Source organism: Rutilus rutilus (assembly GCF_951802725.1).
Source record: "Rutilus rutilus genome assembly, chromosome: 23".
Classification (NCBI taxonomy): Eukaryota; Metazoa; Chordata; class Actinopteri; order Cypriniformes; family Leuciscidae; genus Rutilus; species Rutilus rutilus.
In genome coordinates, this window is record NC_140233.1 from 18,865,609 (window position 1) to 18,883,805 (window position 18,197).

General features: G+C 36.1%; 1 protein-coding gene across 7 annotated transcripts in view; it reads right to left on the reverse strand.

The window, feature by feature from the left end:
- tjp1b (tight junction protein 1b) overlaps positions 1-18,197 on the reverse strand; it is a 131,477-nt gene that overhangs the window by 105,482 nt on the left and 7,798 nt on the right. For 2 of the 7 annotated variants that reach the window (XM_084397021.1, XM_084397020.1), the window contains exon 1: positions 702-1,159. The exons of 4 other annotated variants lie outside the window; for them this stretch is intronic. In XM_084397021.1, coding sequence (XP_084253147.1) covers positions 702-799 — 98 coding nt within the window. In that variant the 5' untranslated portion in view covers positions 800-1,159. Of the gene's footprint in view, positions 1-701; positions 1,178-18,197 lie in introns of those variants that run through there. One more of the 7 variants, XM_084397013.1, reaches the window with a different exon arrangement.

The following is an 18,197-nucleotide window of genomic DNA, read 5'->3' on the forward strand; positions in this document are numbered from 1 at the left end:
TTATTGAAAACCTATGGAGAGGATACAAGCATCGGTGTATGTTGGTTTTTTGTATACTGACCTTGTGGAAATCTAAAACCTACTGACCTGACGTGAGTCTAGAGGTGACATTCACGCTTATCTCACATGAAAAAGGAGATAGCTACCAATACAAGTTAATTAACGGCTGTGTCGTCTATTCAAGTCGAAGTGTAATCCTGTGGTCATTCCAGAAGCACAATAAGAAGTGCTGGAGGAGGCACACGAGTGACCATTATGAATGGAAATGAATGAGGAACTTAACAAGAACACACAGTGACAATGACAGAAAACACACACAAATAAATCAATGCAAAGAAACACACGTCCATGCCTTAACTTTTTTTATTTAATTTGAAAGTGCACATAGTAGACATACACATATGAATGATGTAACATGCTTGGGTTTGTAGTAGAGTGAATAATGAATGAAATGACACAACAGTGAAAAGGATTACAGTATGTTGACTACACAAAAAAGCTTTATGAACACACAAGCCTTGGTTCAAACTTTGCTCACGTAGCCTGCATGCGGTCCGTCAACAAGATTTACATATCCAAATGCAACATTTACATGGTTATAAAGTAAATGGACATGACAGTCTTTCTTCCCAGCAAGCTGCAATGCCGAATAGCCCCCTCACACATCCATACATATATATATATACAGTATATATACTCACCACATATGTTTTCTGGGAGGCAGGCTACGCTCTCTGTTGATGGCAGTCACCCCTAGAGCCAGCTGCATTACAGTAATGTATTTCTGGTAATTCACCATGGTACTGTTGACCGCTTTTTTGAAACACAAAAATCCGCACCAGAAGCGCAGGTACTACTAATAATAACAATTTTATTCTCTCCTCCTTCTCCTCCTACTCCCTGGCATCGGCTTCAACTGCGTCTTCCTTGTTGAACATCACAGCGCCATTTCCAGCAGCAGTAGCAGCACTGACAGGGAAAACACTCCCCGCGAGGGAGCACGCCGCTGCCACCCATCACTACAATGACACTCTGCTCGTATTACCTCTAAGAACGGAAAGCGCGCCAATCCATTCGTTATTAGTCACGAGATGGGCATTCTTTTCCCGCCACTCGCGCGTGCTGCCACTTTGCTTAGAACGCGCGCTCGCTCACTCTCTCTCTCTCTCTTCTGTCTGTCTCTCTCTCTCGCGCGCGCTGCAGCGTCCGTGCGTAAGGTAGCTAGCTAGGGGAGTCTGTGTAGGTGTGTGTTTGTGTGTATGTGTGTGTGTGTGTGTGTGTGTGTGGACTTTGGAGGGGGTGACTTAAAGGGACAGCTCACCCAAAAATTAAAATCTTGTCATCATTAGCTATGTTTCCATTCACATATTTTGGAATATAGCACAAAAACGCAATTGCCTGATTTCCACATACACGTAAGGCTTTCGTTTTTCTGCGAAGGAGAAGTTTTGAATAATGTACTAGTCACTCTTTTCCATACAATAACAAAGAATGGGGACAAAAACATTGCAAAAAGTAGTCCATAAAACTAGTCCATATGACTATTTTTGTGTGTGTGTCTAAAATTCAAGTTGTTATTCACCAAATATCTTCGGTATCCATTCTCTCCTTGGTTTGTCCATGCAATATTTTACTTGTGAATGAATCTTTTTAATAAATAATTTTCTCCACTTCACAATAATGATCTGGGGTGAATTTTCTGCACAACAACATCTATTGCTTAACTACCATCATTGGAGAAATTGGCTAGTTTCCTGAAACCTTTGTTGCCCGTCCGTTGTTGAAACCACATTGGTTTATTAATATAAACAGGCATTAATGACGTCATGCATTGTTGTAAATAATGAACATGACACCTGAGGAATAATTAGCTTTTTTGTTCTTTATTTTGCTTAATCTCCAAATGTCTGACTCAATTATATAGGTTCCTTCATATGTTCTAGAGCTTATTCACACATTCATTCATTGGTATGAAAAATACATATTGTACTGCATGTTAGCTTGCTTGTTTTGCTCAAATGTCCACGTCATGCTAACAAGAAACAATGCTACTAAGAGAGCTACTAAGTCCACTACTAAGTCCAACCACACAATTTTGCAAAGCTGTTTTGCGAACATTTGTTGGAACTATAGTTATGGAAAAAACACTAAATCAATCAACTATGTTGATAACGACAGAACTTGCAGAACCATAGTTGGCTTATGATGCTTTTGGGAAACGAATGACGGAATGATTCGTTCATGAGTTGAACTGATCTCAATAAATAATTCTAAAAAAATGGGTCTGTCATATGGCTTAGAAGACGTAGGCCTATATATAGTTCACGGAACACACAGACCTCTGTTTTGTGTCCTTTTGAGGCTTGACACCTTCAGTCGTCATTCATTTTCATTACATAATGTGTGACCAGTACAAAAAAGACATTTGTTGTCTTGTATCCCACAAAAGACAGAAAGTCAATATGGGTTTGAAATGGCTTGAGGGCAAATTATTATTATTATTATTTTCCGAATATGGGTATATTATACCCTTTAAATGCTAAAAGATACAGTTATGGTACGAGCATAACACTAAAACACTACTTAGAAAGCATATCTCGATGTGTGTCTACCACCCTTTAAATAGTTTTTACATCCCTATTATTTATATGTATTGCAAAAATGATTTGCATATGTGCCCTATATAAATAAATAAATATATATATATATATATATATATATATATATATATATATATATATCATGTGCACAATAACCTTCACAAAACTGTGTCAAGGTGCTTAAATAGACCATCCAACTATGACTAAAATGAAATGCTCTCTTATAGTGGTCAAACAGAGGGTTTAATAAAGCAAAGGCCTTGCCTATAGTGTTGCTGGCACAATGTGAAAGCGGAATGGCCATAAGCCCTGTGAAACGTTCAATGTTCAAAAGCAATTTGAATTGTTATTGAAAAGAATCGAAATAAATAATTGTTCCACCAAATAAGTTAATTATTGTAAAAATACAAAATAGTTGAAAATAATCGGCACATATTTAACTAAGAAATTTGTAATTTGACCTTAAACGCATACCTCGAGTGTTTAGTGACCCGGGACGTCATTCACTACCCTCCTCCTCTTTCATTTTGTATAGTTAGACAACAACCTTCTTGGTATTCCTCAATCAATTCATTATAAACAATTTAACAAGAAAAACGATTTTTCGTTTCAATTTCGATATACCATTCAATTGCACTGAATAAGTGCAATTCACCTTTATTCCACAAGGTGGCAGTGTCTGATACAAAATGATGAAGTGAAATTTCACTCATAGTTACCGCAGGCAGAAAACAAAAGAATAGTAAGCATCATCAGCAAAACTTGAAATGGCTCAGTGATTTACTGCAGAGCAAGTACTGAATACAATCAAATATTAGTCACTGTCACTTGATCTGGCGAAGAAGTTGCCAGCGATCAAAATATTGATTTTGAAGATGTTGAAAATTATAGTTTTGAGAATTTGTTTGATATGGCGAATATGAGGCAGATGCTGAATGTACTGGGAAATGAGCTCTGATGAGGACAGTGATGATGGTATTAAACATCTGCTCAAACTGAACCCTTCCAAGCTCCAAAATATAACAAAATATTAGTGGTGTCAACAATAATCGATTCGGCGATGCATCGCAATGCGGGGCATGCACGATTCAGCATCGATGCGGCAAAGTGCCATAATCGATTATGTCACTGTTTTAGGGGTGTAACGGTACGCGTATTCGTACTAAACCGTTCGGTACAAGGCACGCATTTTCAAACCGAACGGTTATTTCAAATGTAAGCGCGTCGCGAGCGCGCTCATAATGTAGACGTAGACGCTGGCGCGACCACAACATCAAATGGCAAACGCAATGTAAGCGGAACGAAACTGAGCTACTCGTGACGGACTGTTTATCAGTTTGGACCAACGCAGCGCGAGCCGATCTTATACTACACAGCGCTAATAAGAGATCCAGTAAAGAAAGCATTTGAACTCGCCACTAAAGTAGCCTAATAACATCGCTGCGAGATCTAGTGAGAAACATTCACATTTCTCCGTTATTAACGGATCAAACAGCGCTGACGTGGAAACCAGGAATAAACATTGTGCAATGAATGAACTATTCAGTGTCCACAGATCTGCAATATTCACCATGGATTTACTGTAGTAACACTAACTGCAACTTTGGAAGTTTGGCAGGAATAGTAGGCTATAATGCTTTCAAGTAACGTTATGTCGGATTTATTTCGACATTATGAATAACATTGCTGCCCTCAAATGTTAATCTGAACTAAAATAAACATTTGTTTATAAGCACAAAATATTACATTTAATTTTTTCCAAGGAGCTGTTTTGTTTTATATGCTCCTAAGAAGAGTCAATTATAGCTCCATCATTGCTCAAAGAAAAGAAAAAAGTCATACTTTATGATGTTAGTTCTAATAAAAAAAGAATAAAAAAAAAGAAGGAAATTTCTCTGGCATTTCTTTCTTTTTGCTGTATCGAAAACGTACCGAACCGTGACACAAGTGTATCGTATTGAACCGAACCGTGAATTTTGTGAACCGTTACACCCCTTACACTGTTTATTTTCTGGCCTTGAGTTGGACAATAAAGTTGAAATTTAATTTCAAATGGTTCTCAAGCAGAGAGAAGAGAAACATTTCTCATTCAAAGCACTGAAAGCAGTGATTTATGTTTTCTTTTTCAGGTTTGAAAAAGTCATATCCAATACCCTGTACCATTCAATTTTATTTTATTTAATGACATTTATGTCAAAGATACAGGAGAGTGATAATACACACATAGCAGCCAATAAAATCTGTTGTTCAATATCTGACTGCTTGTATTGCCTCATGACTGATGAAAATTTTGCCTTGTTGTGTGCAGTAGAATTCTGATGCATCGCAATGCATCGTAGAATCGAATTGAATCGAATCGTTACCTGGTGAATCGTAATCGAATCGAATCGTGAGGGCAGTGCCAATGCACACCCCTACAAAATATGCTTTATTTTATTCTTCTGTAATTGTTCAGGAGAGTTTTATATTATCAAGACATGCAGAGATCAATCCGTGTTAGAAATTGATCCGGGTCACTAAAGACCCGAATATGTAATAATGATTGGCGAAACATTCATGCATTTAAGGGTTAATAATCTCAATAAATAATTATTCTACCAAATAATATAGTTAATTATTGTATGAGATATTGTAGTAGATACATTAAGATTACATTTATTCAATTCTTGTAAAGGCAATTTTACAAAAGCAGCTCAACCAAAATGTTTTTAGAATTTTTTATTTAGAGAAATCAAAAAATGTATGAATCTTTCTGAACCTTTTTAAATCATTGCATTTAATGGTTTTCTGTTACGAAAAATACTTACAACCCGTCCAAAAATTCAGGCTCATAATATGACAAATAAATATGTTTTATTTATTATTAGAATATATTATTATTGGTTTAATTGTGTTGTAAGTATTTAATTGTGTTGTATTTATTTTGTATTAACTTATTTTGCTTTAGGTACAGTATCATGATGCAGCGCTGCAGTGCCTCATTCATGACAATGTAATGTCTAAATGGAGTTGATGAAATCATGTGTCAGATAAATATTTCCATCATTAATAAGGCAAATGCAAAGGAATCTAGGGTTGCACTTTATTTTACAGTATGTGCACTTACGTGTATTTACAGTATTCTTACCTAAGAAAGTACTGGGTAATATAAGGCAACAACATGGCTTAAGGTTCGTTTTAAGGGTAGGTTCAGGGTTAGTACCTAGTTATTACACAGTTATTATAATAACTATAATAAGTACATCGTATGTCCAATGGAACAGGACTGTAAAATAAAGTGCTACCGAATCAAAAAATGCATGTTCATGTAACAACTGGAGAACTGCAATAAACACCAATGCAACATGCACTCATACTCTAGCTCAAAATTAACCAGAGAGAATGTAGCTTCTGCTTCATTTGATTTCAATGTGGGATGTTCAATTTGGCCAAATTCTGTTTGGGGAATAATTAACTTTTCAGACAGACTGAGAGCTAATGTGCAGTGGTTCCCATTTTCATTTACCCAGGGTCTATTCTTGGACATGGCTGCAATGATGCTTACACTGTCAGTATCAAGATAGCGTTCCGCACATAATTTAGATCACCCAGTTCTTAAGCTAATCTTTTTTGATGTTATGTGCAACGATGATTGTGCTGGATATGTGCAGGATAATGGGCTAGATAAAACACAAAGAGTTGGTGCTGAATCTTGTGCAGGTAGATTGTAATTATGTTGGTGACGTCACTAGCGCTGTCAACCCACTGAATCGTGCGCCAGTGCTTCATCTCCAATTATCAAAGGAGACCAATTATCCGTGACATGCAGAAAATGGGCTTGCATTCAAACAATGACATCTGAATGAAGACAAAGAATAAATAGATGGCACACTATGTTTTTATACAACTCTGTGCTCTGTAGTGACTGAAACTCCTAAAAGAGATGTTGACAGCTTGTTGGCGTATGAACATTTCTGTCGTCTCAAATGATTTGTACTGGAATTCATACTTGAAACCTTTAAAAGCTTTGTTTTAAAACATATTCGAGTTCCAGAAATTACATATTTGAAATGATATATGGTGTATACATCAGCACAGGAATCTAGCAAACGTATCGGATCACAGTGTAAACAAGGCATTTGTGTTAGTGCAACTGACCTACTATTATTCTGCAGAACAGAATGACATGATGTGTAGGTGATATTGATGGCTAAAAGGACATGCAAAACAGTTTCTGCAGTCTGGCGGCCTAATGCTTCTTGAGCATGAGACACTTTTTACTGCAGCACTATCATTTCACATGCACTCATTACTCATCAGGTGTAATGGTGTAGCGTATACTGTAGAACGTTTTCTTCGTGAAGTTGTGGTGTGGACTTTCCTATTCTCATAGACTTTTAGACTTTTCATAGAATGATTATTGTTATATAGGTGTGATCGTGGCATTCTTGGCCTTAAACACAACATCTAGCAATATTCACAATGCTGCTTAAAGCTAGGGTAGGCAATTTTCGGAAAGGCTAGCAATAGCGAGCTAGCTTTGAAAGCATTAGATCCCACCCTCCCTTCAGAGCGTTTTCAAAGCCACGCCTCCTTCAAAACACATGAACGCGTACAGCAAGGAGTAAACAAAACCATCAAGAAAGGCGGTGTCAAACTACCTCATGTTTCAAAGCACATAACATTACAATACTAATGAACATAAACAACTTGAACGCTGAATTGTACCACCTGACGGCTGCAGATTCATTTCGGCGTTGATTGTGTTGCCACGGAAACTCGTACATTTGAGCCATGAACCGCTCTGAGTACAACGTCACGGGTTTCCATCTCTGCCAAATTACAGTAATTATGGCATAAGCTGGTTGTTTTGGATCTGGAGGAACTGTAAAAGGCGGCTGCTGTTTGTTTGTGGCTCTCTGTGACTGACGTCTGTCTAACTCTGCATAGCATGAAACGCGATGATGACGTGATGTCTACGCAAGCAAGTGCGTGGAGGTGTGAAAATACATTTGTTGACAGGCAGGTAGGACATCGTATCGTGTCAATGATTGGACAAAAATGTTATGGTGCTACGCCTTGCACAGACGATATATATATATATATATATATATATTACACATAAATACATTTAGACCACTTAACTTAGTGATTGCTATCATGAAGAGACTTTCAAAAAGAATAAAAATAAATACATTCTGGAACAAATCACTAACCCTGACTTTAATTATATATGACCAGCAAAATGCAACATTCAATATATAACCCATCCCTTCTCCCAACAGATGTTTGCACGGGACACCATCTCATTCCCTCTATATAGGACACAAATTCAAACATTCACAGATCTATTTCAGGACACCCAGCAATCTAAGTTGGTCAAGGACCTTTCTTCCCCAAGCCCAGTGTGGTGGTAACTACACCAGCATGATGTGGAGCATGTGTCCATGAAATAGGACAAGTTAGGAGTGCCCTCCTTCTTTGGTCTTCCACAAACAGGAAAAAAATGTGGGTCCAGGGAGGGGTTATATGATTCAAAGCTCGTTCCCCAAGGAGGGAGAGTTGGACCCGAGCTGCAAGAACCCTCTCCAGCTGGGGCGGCGTGATTTATGACTTTTCACAAGCGAGCAAAGAGGAGAAATGAAGTAAAAAAAAGAAAAAAGAAAAAGGCGGTCCTTCACACATGAGCTCACTGCACCAGGAGAGAGGACAGACTTGGAGACACAAGAGAGGGAGGTTCCTACATATGCACATGGGAGCGCATGCACCGTCCATCCCGACACACATACACAGCCAATTCAAACAGTGCTAACACAGTAACATATTCAAACAACAACACTTCTGCAAGCATGAAACTAACACACACACTATTTTTTCCTCTTTAAACACACACTTCAAGTGGCACATCAGCGCTGTCGCAGTGCTTTTTCCCTGTGTGCTGTGAGGTGAGTCATCCGTCGGCTGTAGCGTAACCCATCCGCTCTATTCTTCCCCTCTCTCCTCTTCTTATCTTTGCTAACCTGACAGACAAGGATTTCAGCCTGGTTATTTTTAACCAATAATAAACTGAATTCACCACGGCTGGGATGTAAGCAGTTCTGAGAGAGAAAAAAGAAGACACTTAAAAGCTCACGTTTAATGGTATTTTCCACCACCAGTTAAGATATTCAATGGTTAGACCACTAAACAAGAAAAATCTTGCACATTAAACAAACATGTTTCATTATATTTAGCTTTTTACACCATGGAAAAGGGCGTGAAGCAAAACGCAGCCTAGCATTATATTTGTAACCAGAAGTTTAGCAATTTGATTTAGCATCAGCAAAGTAGGCTTCATGTGAGAGAAAATGGTTACATGTTTAATTATATTGCAGAACAAGTTTGCTGGTTACACGACAAAACAAGCTAAATGTCTTTTCCGACCAAAATAACGCTTTAAGTGAAACGTAACATGAAATGTTCCTTACTGACTGCACAGAAACGTATTCATGTTTACTACTTTAGCCAGTAGATTATGTCGGGTTCAAACTACACAATATTTTTGTCTGTTACAATAGTCACAGTCTCAGATAATGTGATTTTGACCCTAAATTATTGTTGTGTCGTGGACATAGACTGTAAAAAAATGGTCGTGGACAAGAAACATGTCAGACTTCACGTTGCTTCTCGACCAATCATCGCTTGCCGTGTGCATGATGTCATCGAGAAGGCGGAACTAGCGACTGACAAACAGGTAAACAAACAATGGCTACTGAAGCGGTGTGTTTTGCTCTAGCTGTCTTGGCATCAGAAAAGGCCAAAAAAGAAGAAGAAAGAAAGCACAAAGAGGACAGTATGGGCGGTCTAAAAACTAAAATTTTGTTTTTTAAATTAATAAATTTAGTAGTAAATGTACTCACCATGTTGCTGAAGCGCCTCCGCGATTGTTTGCCAGCATTTGTCTCTTTTTTTTGCCATAGCTCCACGAACCTTTCCTCCATTGCATAATTCCACGTAACAGCACCAATACTTTCGTCTCTCTTTGAAAGCTGTGTACGGAAGAGTTTCTCTGCTCCTATTGGTCAATGTCCACTATGACAAAATGATCGATTCTAGCGTCCCGGCGCATATTGTCGTTTACAAATCACCACGAAACCCTACGTCAAATGGATTGTGCCAAAATCAGGCGGATATCTTGTAGCATTACATTTCAAAAAAGTTAACAATTTACACAAATACTAAGAAATATGAATAACTTCAAACTACATAAAAACCCATGTTAGACCAGCAGAATTCCCAAAATTTGTCTCAACTATTTAATAATTTACTATAAATATAATTATAAATATAAAATAATTCCAATTGAACAATATTGTTAAAATGTTAAAGTTACCATGAAATCAAAATGGACAATTCTTGTTTTTTATGGAATATTGCAGTTATTTCTTATAAATGATTTATCCGTGCACATCATTATATTGTTAATTCATGTGCCCTTATAATCTTTAATCAAAATAATTTCCCCTCCCTCTTGCAATGACATAACTTCTCTTCTCCGGTGATGCGTTTACTGGCATGAGGGCGGGATCAACCTGTCACTCATTTGAGATTGACCAATAGCAAACCACAACAATCCAATCAATCCTCGATGGACAAAATCAAGTCCGTCCAACATTTCTTCTTCTTCAAGAAGCCGTTTCACACGGATATACGTCACAATAGGGAAGAAAAGACTATCGTAACTCCTGTTTCCGATAATGAGAAATTGTGTCTTGACAACTGAAATAAAATAAGTTGAAGAGCTAAAAACCTAAAGACTAAACCTAAAACTGAAATAAAAAGAAATAAATAGTTATATATATATAATTAATAAAAATGATTAAGCACATAACAAAAGTTCTAAAACTTAAACTAAAATTGTAATGAAAAAAGAAAATATTAAAGTAAAAGATAATCAAAATATTAATAATTACTATAATAGTATACAAATATACTAAAATAACTGAATGCAGGTTTGTTAGATGGCTACTACTTTAGCTATTAACCTAATAACCTTTATTTTATTTTATTGATGCTGGGTTTAATACCTCAGAAAGAGGCTTTAAGTGAAACGTAGCATGAGATGCTTCTTAACCAACCGTGCGCAGATCAAAACATCTGCACAGCAGACATGAGAGTTAGACAAAGTCTTTCTTATGGTGGTTTTAACACCTCAAAAAGAGCCTTGGAGTGAAATGTAGAAATCGTAACCAAAAGCAGACCTTTGATCAGAGTATCGGCAAAGTGCATGTGAAGTTCGTAAGATGTGGCTACTTCGACCATTAGCCTGTAAATGAGCAAAATCTAATCACTTTTCTTTGAATTTTGCTTACGGTGCTTTTAATGCCTCAAAAAGAGGCCTGAAGTGAAATGTAGCATTAAATGTTACTGAACACTGACCGCTTGGATCAAAGCATCTGCAAAGTGCACATGAGAAGACGGTTACATCTTTGATTACGTTGTGTAATACTGTATCTCAACTGCAGCTGCCTCACAGGCATTGAATATTAAGTTATACTTTGAAAGCTTTCAACTCACATGCGGCGTTACAAAAACACGACGCTAGCAAAAACCTAATCTAACCGCATACCTAATTTACTGCATTAGCTCCACAACAGAACTCTATAATTGGAAATCATTATTGTAGTTAACGTTGATGGTCAAGGATCAGCCCAGCCAAACCCCGTTCTTTTATGGTCGCTCGGTCCAGTGGAGACCGGCTTTGGCTTATATGATTTAGAATGGTGAGCTTTCTCAAAGTCAGCAAGAAACTGAAAACTATTAGACGGACACAGACAAAGTGAGAGCTCAACAGATAAATACCACATCCTCTCGTACAACACCAGAACTTAATCTGGTGATCAATCAATTGGGTTTCTATTCAGCAAGAGCCAGTGTGTGAAGAGATTTGTGGGTCAATGACAAATAAGAGTGCCCGTGATGAAGAAAAAAAATCTTTAAAAATCTAGTTTAAACCGTGCCAATGTACACTTTATACTTGTTGGTTTCATATGGTTTTGAAAAACTTTTATGCAGTTTGATTTCAAGAATCGACTCTTTCACATTTCCAGGGTTCTCAGAAGCAGAAGTCGTCGTAGTTGGGTAAACTTCTATAGACATCAATGGAGACAACAAAAATAATTAATAGCAAAACCAATAGCAAAAGAAAAAATCCATGATTGCATTTCTATGACTTTCTAAAAGAGGAAAAAATATTGAGAGACTGATAATGTTGGTCAAAGGAGAGAAAGTTATCAAATTTGCTCTGAAGTCAGAGGTCACTCTTCCGCCAAATCTAGACTCGCGCCGGTGATTATAGTTAATGAAGTCATAAATATGGATATTTTTCTTACAAAAACGCATTGCTTAACTTCAGAAGACCTTTATTACTCCCTGGAGCCATATTAATTACTTTTATGATGGATGGATGCGCTTTTTTGGGCTTCAAAAAAATAAAAAATGGTACCATTCACTCCCATTATAAAGCTTGGAAGAGCGAGGATATTTTTTAATATAACTCAGATTGTGTTTGGCTGAAAGAAGGAAGTCATATACGCCTACGATGGCTTGAGGTTGAGTAAATTATGGCGATAATTAAAAATTTTCGGTGAACTATATCCCTTTAATGTAGAGGCTATTGTCACTAAGTTAAATATTAGTTATGCTATTTATACTTCTAAATCTACCTGTCTAACACTTAATTCCCACTAATAAATACTTGTTAGGCACTTAATTTAAACTTTTCGAAAATGTCTTCATTTTGATTTTAAATAAACGCCGAATTCGAACTCGGGTCGGTCACATCAAAAGTCAATGCCACCTGACTTAAAGGTGCATTGTATAATATTTAGGAGGATCTGAAATGCAATATTATATACATAACCGTTTTTAGTGGTGTATATAAAGACCGTACATAATGAACCGTTATGTTTTTAATACCTTAGAATAAGCCATTTCTATCTTTACATCCTTCCTTACATTGAAATAGCCATTTCGCGCCACCATGTTTCTACAGGAGCCCTAAACGGACAAACGTGTTTCGTCACTATGTTGTTCTTCGTGCAAAGAAGCTAGCTAAAGTCAGCGAATAAAACACTAGTAACAATAATATTCGCAATAACATATAGGGCTGGGCGATATATCGCATGACATTGTTATGACGTGTTATTGTTACATCTGAAAGCAGGTGATGGCGATTTACTAATAATCAAGGAACCGGCTTTACTGACGAGATGCGCATAACAATGTCATGCGATATATCACCCAGTCCTAATAACATATTGTTTAACTGAATAATTAATTAAACCGAATTTCTTAATTTATCTTTGTCAAGAAACCTCATTGCTACTCTCTGCCGTCTCAGACAACAACATCTTTTCCCGTCGGCCACCGTAACTTCTGTTGTCTGCATTTCGCAACCTCACCACTAGATGTCGCTAAAAATTACACAGTGCACATTTAAGGTCCTTGCAAAGTCCGAAATTCTCATTCGAAATTTTCATACGTTAAAAAATAAATACGACCTCACATAAATGTCAGTCACATTTACTTTTACCTCAGAAAAATCCGGATCGGGATCGATTTTTTGCGTTTTTCCTCAGCCGTAGCAAGCATTTTGAGAGGTGTTTTGACAATTCAGAGCCACAGAATGATGAATACGAAACACTCAGTGTGCAAGGACCTTTACTCTCCTTTAATTTTGTCTGGCTCAATCAGACATTGGTGGGTAGAGTTAGAGTAAATAGCCTCTGCTATCCTACAAGGCGGGCTATTTGCAGTTGTTTTAAATAGACACTCATTGAATGCCAATATAATATATTGCAAAGCATAGTGTAATAAATGTATTATGATTTAAAAATTTGCTAGATTTACAGTGTCAATAATTGTGGAAATGGATCATCACAGTCTGTGAAAAGGGTCCATAGTTAAATTTAATGAGATGTAAGCCATCAAAAATATTTCACTTACACATCTTGATCATTATTTTCTAAAACGCTTTGAAATAAATTTTTTAAGAGTAAAGAGCATGTTATTTTTCAAATATAATGAATTATTAATTCATAGATATCAATATGCTTTTGGTGAGTCAAACTGCATGACATTTTACCAAATTATCTGATATTTTAAGAGGCTTATTGACAACATAATGGAGATCTGCACATTGTTGGTCGAACACATGACTCTGATTCCCCCCAAAAATATCACAATTAATTTTGAAAAACATGCTCAATCAAGTCATTGTGTGTATGCATTGCATTTTAATGCTTTTTTTAATAAATTAATAGATTCCAGATTTAAAAAAAAAAAAAAGAGCATCATGTAATTCGACCATTGCACTTTTACCATTTGAAATTACAGATTGCCGGACCAAAGTTTAATTTTACGTTCATTTAAAAAAAGTTCTTTATTGGCATCGATGGTTCCATGAAGAACCTTTAACATTTTTGGAAACATTCCATTACACAAAAGGTTCTTTATAGTTTTTCATTTTCCATTTTTAAAATGTTCTCCACTTTAGGAAAAATGGTTCTTTTAAGAACTGTTTCTCTGAAAGGTTCTTTGGGGAACCCAAAATGATTCTGCTATGGCATTGTTGCGAAAACCCCTTTTCTAAGCTTTATTTTTAAGAGTGTACCATGAGCCACATACTGTACAAACACATTTGCATTACATGCAAACAAGACGAAAAAATATGTACACACTATAGTTATGTGCAAATGTCATGAAGTCCAGCTGGAGGCAGAACGTGTCCTACTTCCACAAAGAACCTCTACTCAAACACACAAATTGCCCTGTTAGCCTCATTCTCCAACATTTGTAAAGACATTGTTTAGCTAAAAGCTGTGTTTACTCTTTATCTGAAAAACACAAGTTTCTGTAAAACGTGACAATCCCCAGGCGCCAATGCATCATCGTAGAGACGTCTGCTCAGATCGTGGCTCACTTTGTCCATCCAAGTCTATTTTTATCAATCTGAAGGAAATCAAAGTCAACTTAGAGACTCACTCATATCATGTACGGTATTGCATAGGTTATATAACTTTACCTTATAAATATGTATATATGTAAATGTAAAATATCATAACGAATTAGATGTTCTTGCATTCCACACTCGTACTCCTCATCCATATTCAACATTGTCCTCGTGCGTTCTCCTTTTTCCTACACACTTCAAACGAACCTTGAACTTTCGCACCTAAAACATCTTCTTTGTCATAAAGCGTGTACTTACATACAGTGGCCGTAATGCTGCACTCCCGTCATGGTGTCCATGATCATGCCTCTCTGCTCTGTTCTGTTACAGTGTCTGCGGTTTTCTAACTGTCCTGCTCCTTTGTGTGTCTGTCTGTAACTTGTGTGACCCAAAATGATTTTGTCATATTGCCACGTCAGTGACTGTGTGTTTGATGTGTGTTGCAGCTCTGGGTCAAACCGGTGCGCTGTCGTCTCCATGATGACTTTGCTGTCAGTCAGACATGAAGGAGGCCTAGTTTAGCGAACAATACGCCTGAGTGTGCCTTCACCTCACAGAGATACGTCTTCCCATGTCTGACCTCCCCCCACTGTGAGCCCACGTCCTCTATTTCCAGCCAAGATTTGATCTAGCCTGATTTAACAGGGGCCAAAACTATCTGTGCATTAACCAGATCTGCAGGGCTCCATTTCGCAGCAAAATTCAGAATATAAGAATCAAGGCCCTTTCAATCCATCAGTTAAATTGGAAGTTGAAGTGGAAGTGGGATTTGAATTGCAATTTCAAATTTAAAGAAGCACACACAAATTTTGCATTTTATTTACAATTCAGAGTTAGATTACAAGTCAAAACTTAGTGTATAAAATATCTATATATTCAATATATTATTACATAGACATATTTTAATACAAACATTATGTAATACAAACACTTTTATACATTTATCTTATACATATATTTGATTTAATATATTTATGTTTAATTAAAATAGTTTGTTTAGATATTCAAATGATATTTTTATATAAAAAATCTAAAAGATTTTTCAATCACAGTCCAAAATGAATCTATAATCTAAAATATTATATTATATATAATAAAATTAAATAAACAGATTCTAATTTAAATAATATATATATATATATATATATATATATTATTTAAATTAGAATCTGTTTATTTCATTTTATTATATATAATATAATATTTTAGATGTGTGTGTGTACTGTATGTATGTATGTATGTATGTATGTATGTATGTATGTGTGTGCATATATATATATATATATATGTGTGTGTGTGTGTGTGTGTGTGTGTGTGTATGTATGTATGTATGTATGTGTGTATGTGTGTGCATATATATATATATATATGTGTGTGTGTGTGTGTGTGTGTGTGTGTGTGTGTGTGTGTGTGTGTATGTATGTACTGTGTCTATGTATGTGTGTATGTATGTATGTATGTGTGTGCATATATATATATATATATATATATATATATATATATATATATATATACACACACACACACATATTCTAATTAACAGTTAATTTATATATTCTAATTATATATTTATATAATTTTACAAATTAAAAATATTCTTACTCTCAGTCCAAGACTAATCTACAATTAGAATAGCATATTATATAAATATTATTATATTATTTTAATGTCATTCATTTTAAATATACTGTATCTACATTTATTATATGAAATACATATATTTATTTTATATATACATTTAATTTGAATTAAAATATATATTTTTAACACATGCTAGTGACATGTTTATGTATTTTAATTATATATGCTAGCCTATATAACATGATAAATAGCCTTTATTAATTAAATACATTTTTATTGGTGGAATTTCAAACACTGATTAGTATTTTTTTCTGGAAAGTCCCATCTGTGGTGTGTATGATAAGGTTTATCAATAATTAAATGCAAGAATACACTATAGCATTTCTTCAAATTTCCTTACATTTACTTAGGCATGCACCGATATGAAATTTTGGCCAAAACCGATAATTCTTAATATTTGAAAGCCGATGTTCTCGTATTGGCCGATAAATCTAAATCCAAATTTTTATATAATTTTAAGAGCCTGATTACAAAAACAAAAGTCTCACCATTAAAAGCCATGTCCTAAGCACACATGTTCTCATTATAATTTTATGTAGCCCATATGACAGATTTTGCGCTGCGCATGTTGCACTTAACTGTATTTTCCTTTTTGAAAAGATTCCAATCATATTTAATGCAATTCAGAACCATCACGGCGAACAATGCGCATCAGAAGTGTCTCAGATGAAGGAAATAATCCATTACTTATCGGCTTTAATATATCCGCCAAATTTTCTTACTGAGCCGATAACAGTAAATATCAACATAGTGGTCGATATATATCGTGCATCGCTCATTTTAATTCGAATTCCTTAAATTCAAACGTCCATCACGCACAACAGATTTAAACAGCATTCTCCATTAATTCAGAAGTGCACACATCACTTGCTAGGCGAAGGCCCCGTTTCCTATTTTTACCTCGTCTTCCATCACACCATGTACAGACACCTGAAATACACACACCTTCCTCTCCTAGTGGCCCAGCAGGCTGTTCGTGTCACATCCCACTCACTAATAAACACAGCACACACTCACAATCACTGTCAGCTATTAGTCTCCCTGATCTAACAGCACGCTGACACCACAAATAAAGCAGCTTCACATGCACGACTGCCTACTCTCTGTCTCATGCATACTACATCTACGCTCTCAGCACACTTTCCTTGGCCTTAAATGATGTATTGGTGCTTGTCAAAATTCTTCATGCTTAAAAGACAAGGTTGAGACGAAGCTTTGATGTGGAGTCCAATTATGGCCGTATACAAGTAACAAACAGATGCACTGTCTTCCTATTACACAGATATGTGAAGTCGGTTTACATAAGGGAGATGAGATAAGCAAACTTGCAACAGTGATGTCAGCAATTATTCAAAGGCAAAAATTCTGATTTGCGTGGCAACAGGACACTTCACAGTGCAGGTATAACAAGATATACTGTAGACCTAATTTAAATGTAAATTCATGACTTCCTAAAACATCCAGGTAATAAAATGTTCAAGCAAACTTTCATTAAAAATCACTGGACACATAAAAAGAATGGACCAACGCTTCTGAACTTCTCAGATAGCCTACTCCAGCCACATGGGAGGTAACATCAGTTACGTAATCAGATTACTTTTTTTCCATGTAACTAGTAAAGTAGTGAATTACTTATAAATGACTTTTTCAAATAACATTCATTATTCATTTGTCCCCATGTTGAGAGAAATCAGGAGTAAGTGCAGAGAAGTCGTGTGTGAACAGACATTTACTCACCTCACCTACACAGAAACAAGCCGCGTTTCCATTACCCTTCAAATTGAAATTGTGAATTGAAAATACGCTCAATGGAAACACGTCAATTTCGCAAAAACTCCCATTTATCGCAAAAAAGTTTTTGCGCTCGCATGAGGTGGTTTTTCAGACAATTCGAAAAAGGAATATTTCGCAAAACTGCAATGGAAACAGTTTTTGCGCATTTACAGTCACCTGACTTAGAAGGCGCGGTGTGTTTGGACAGAATA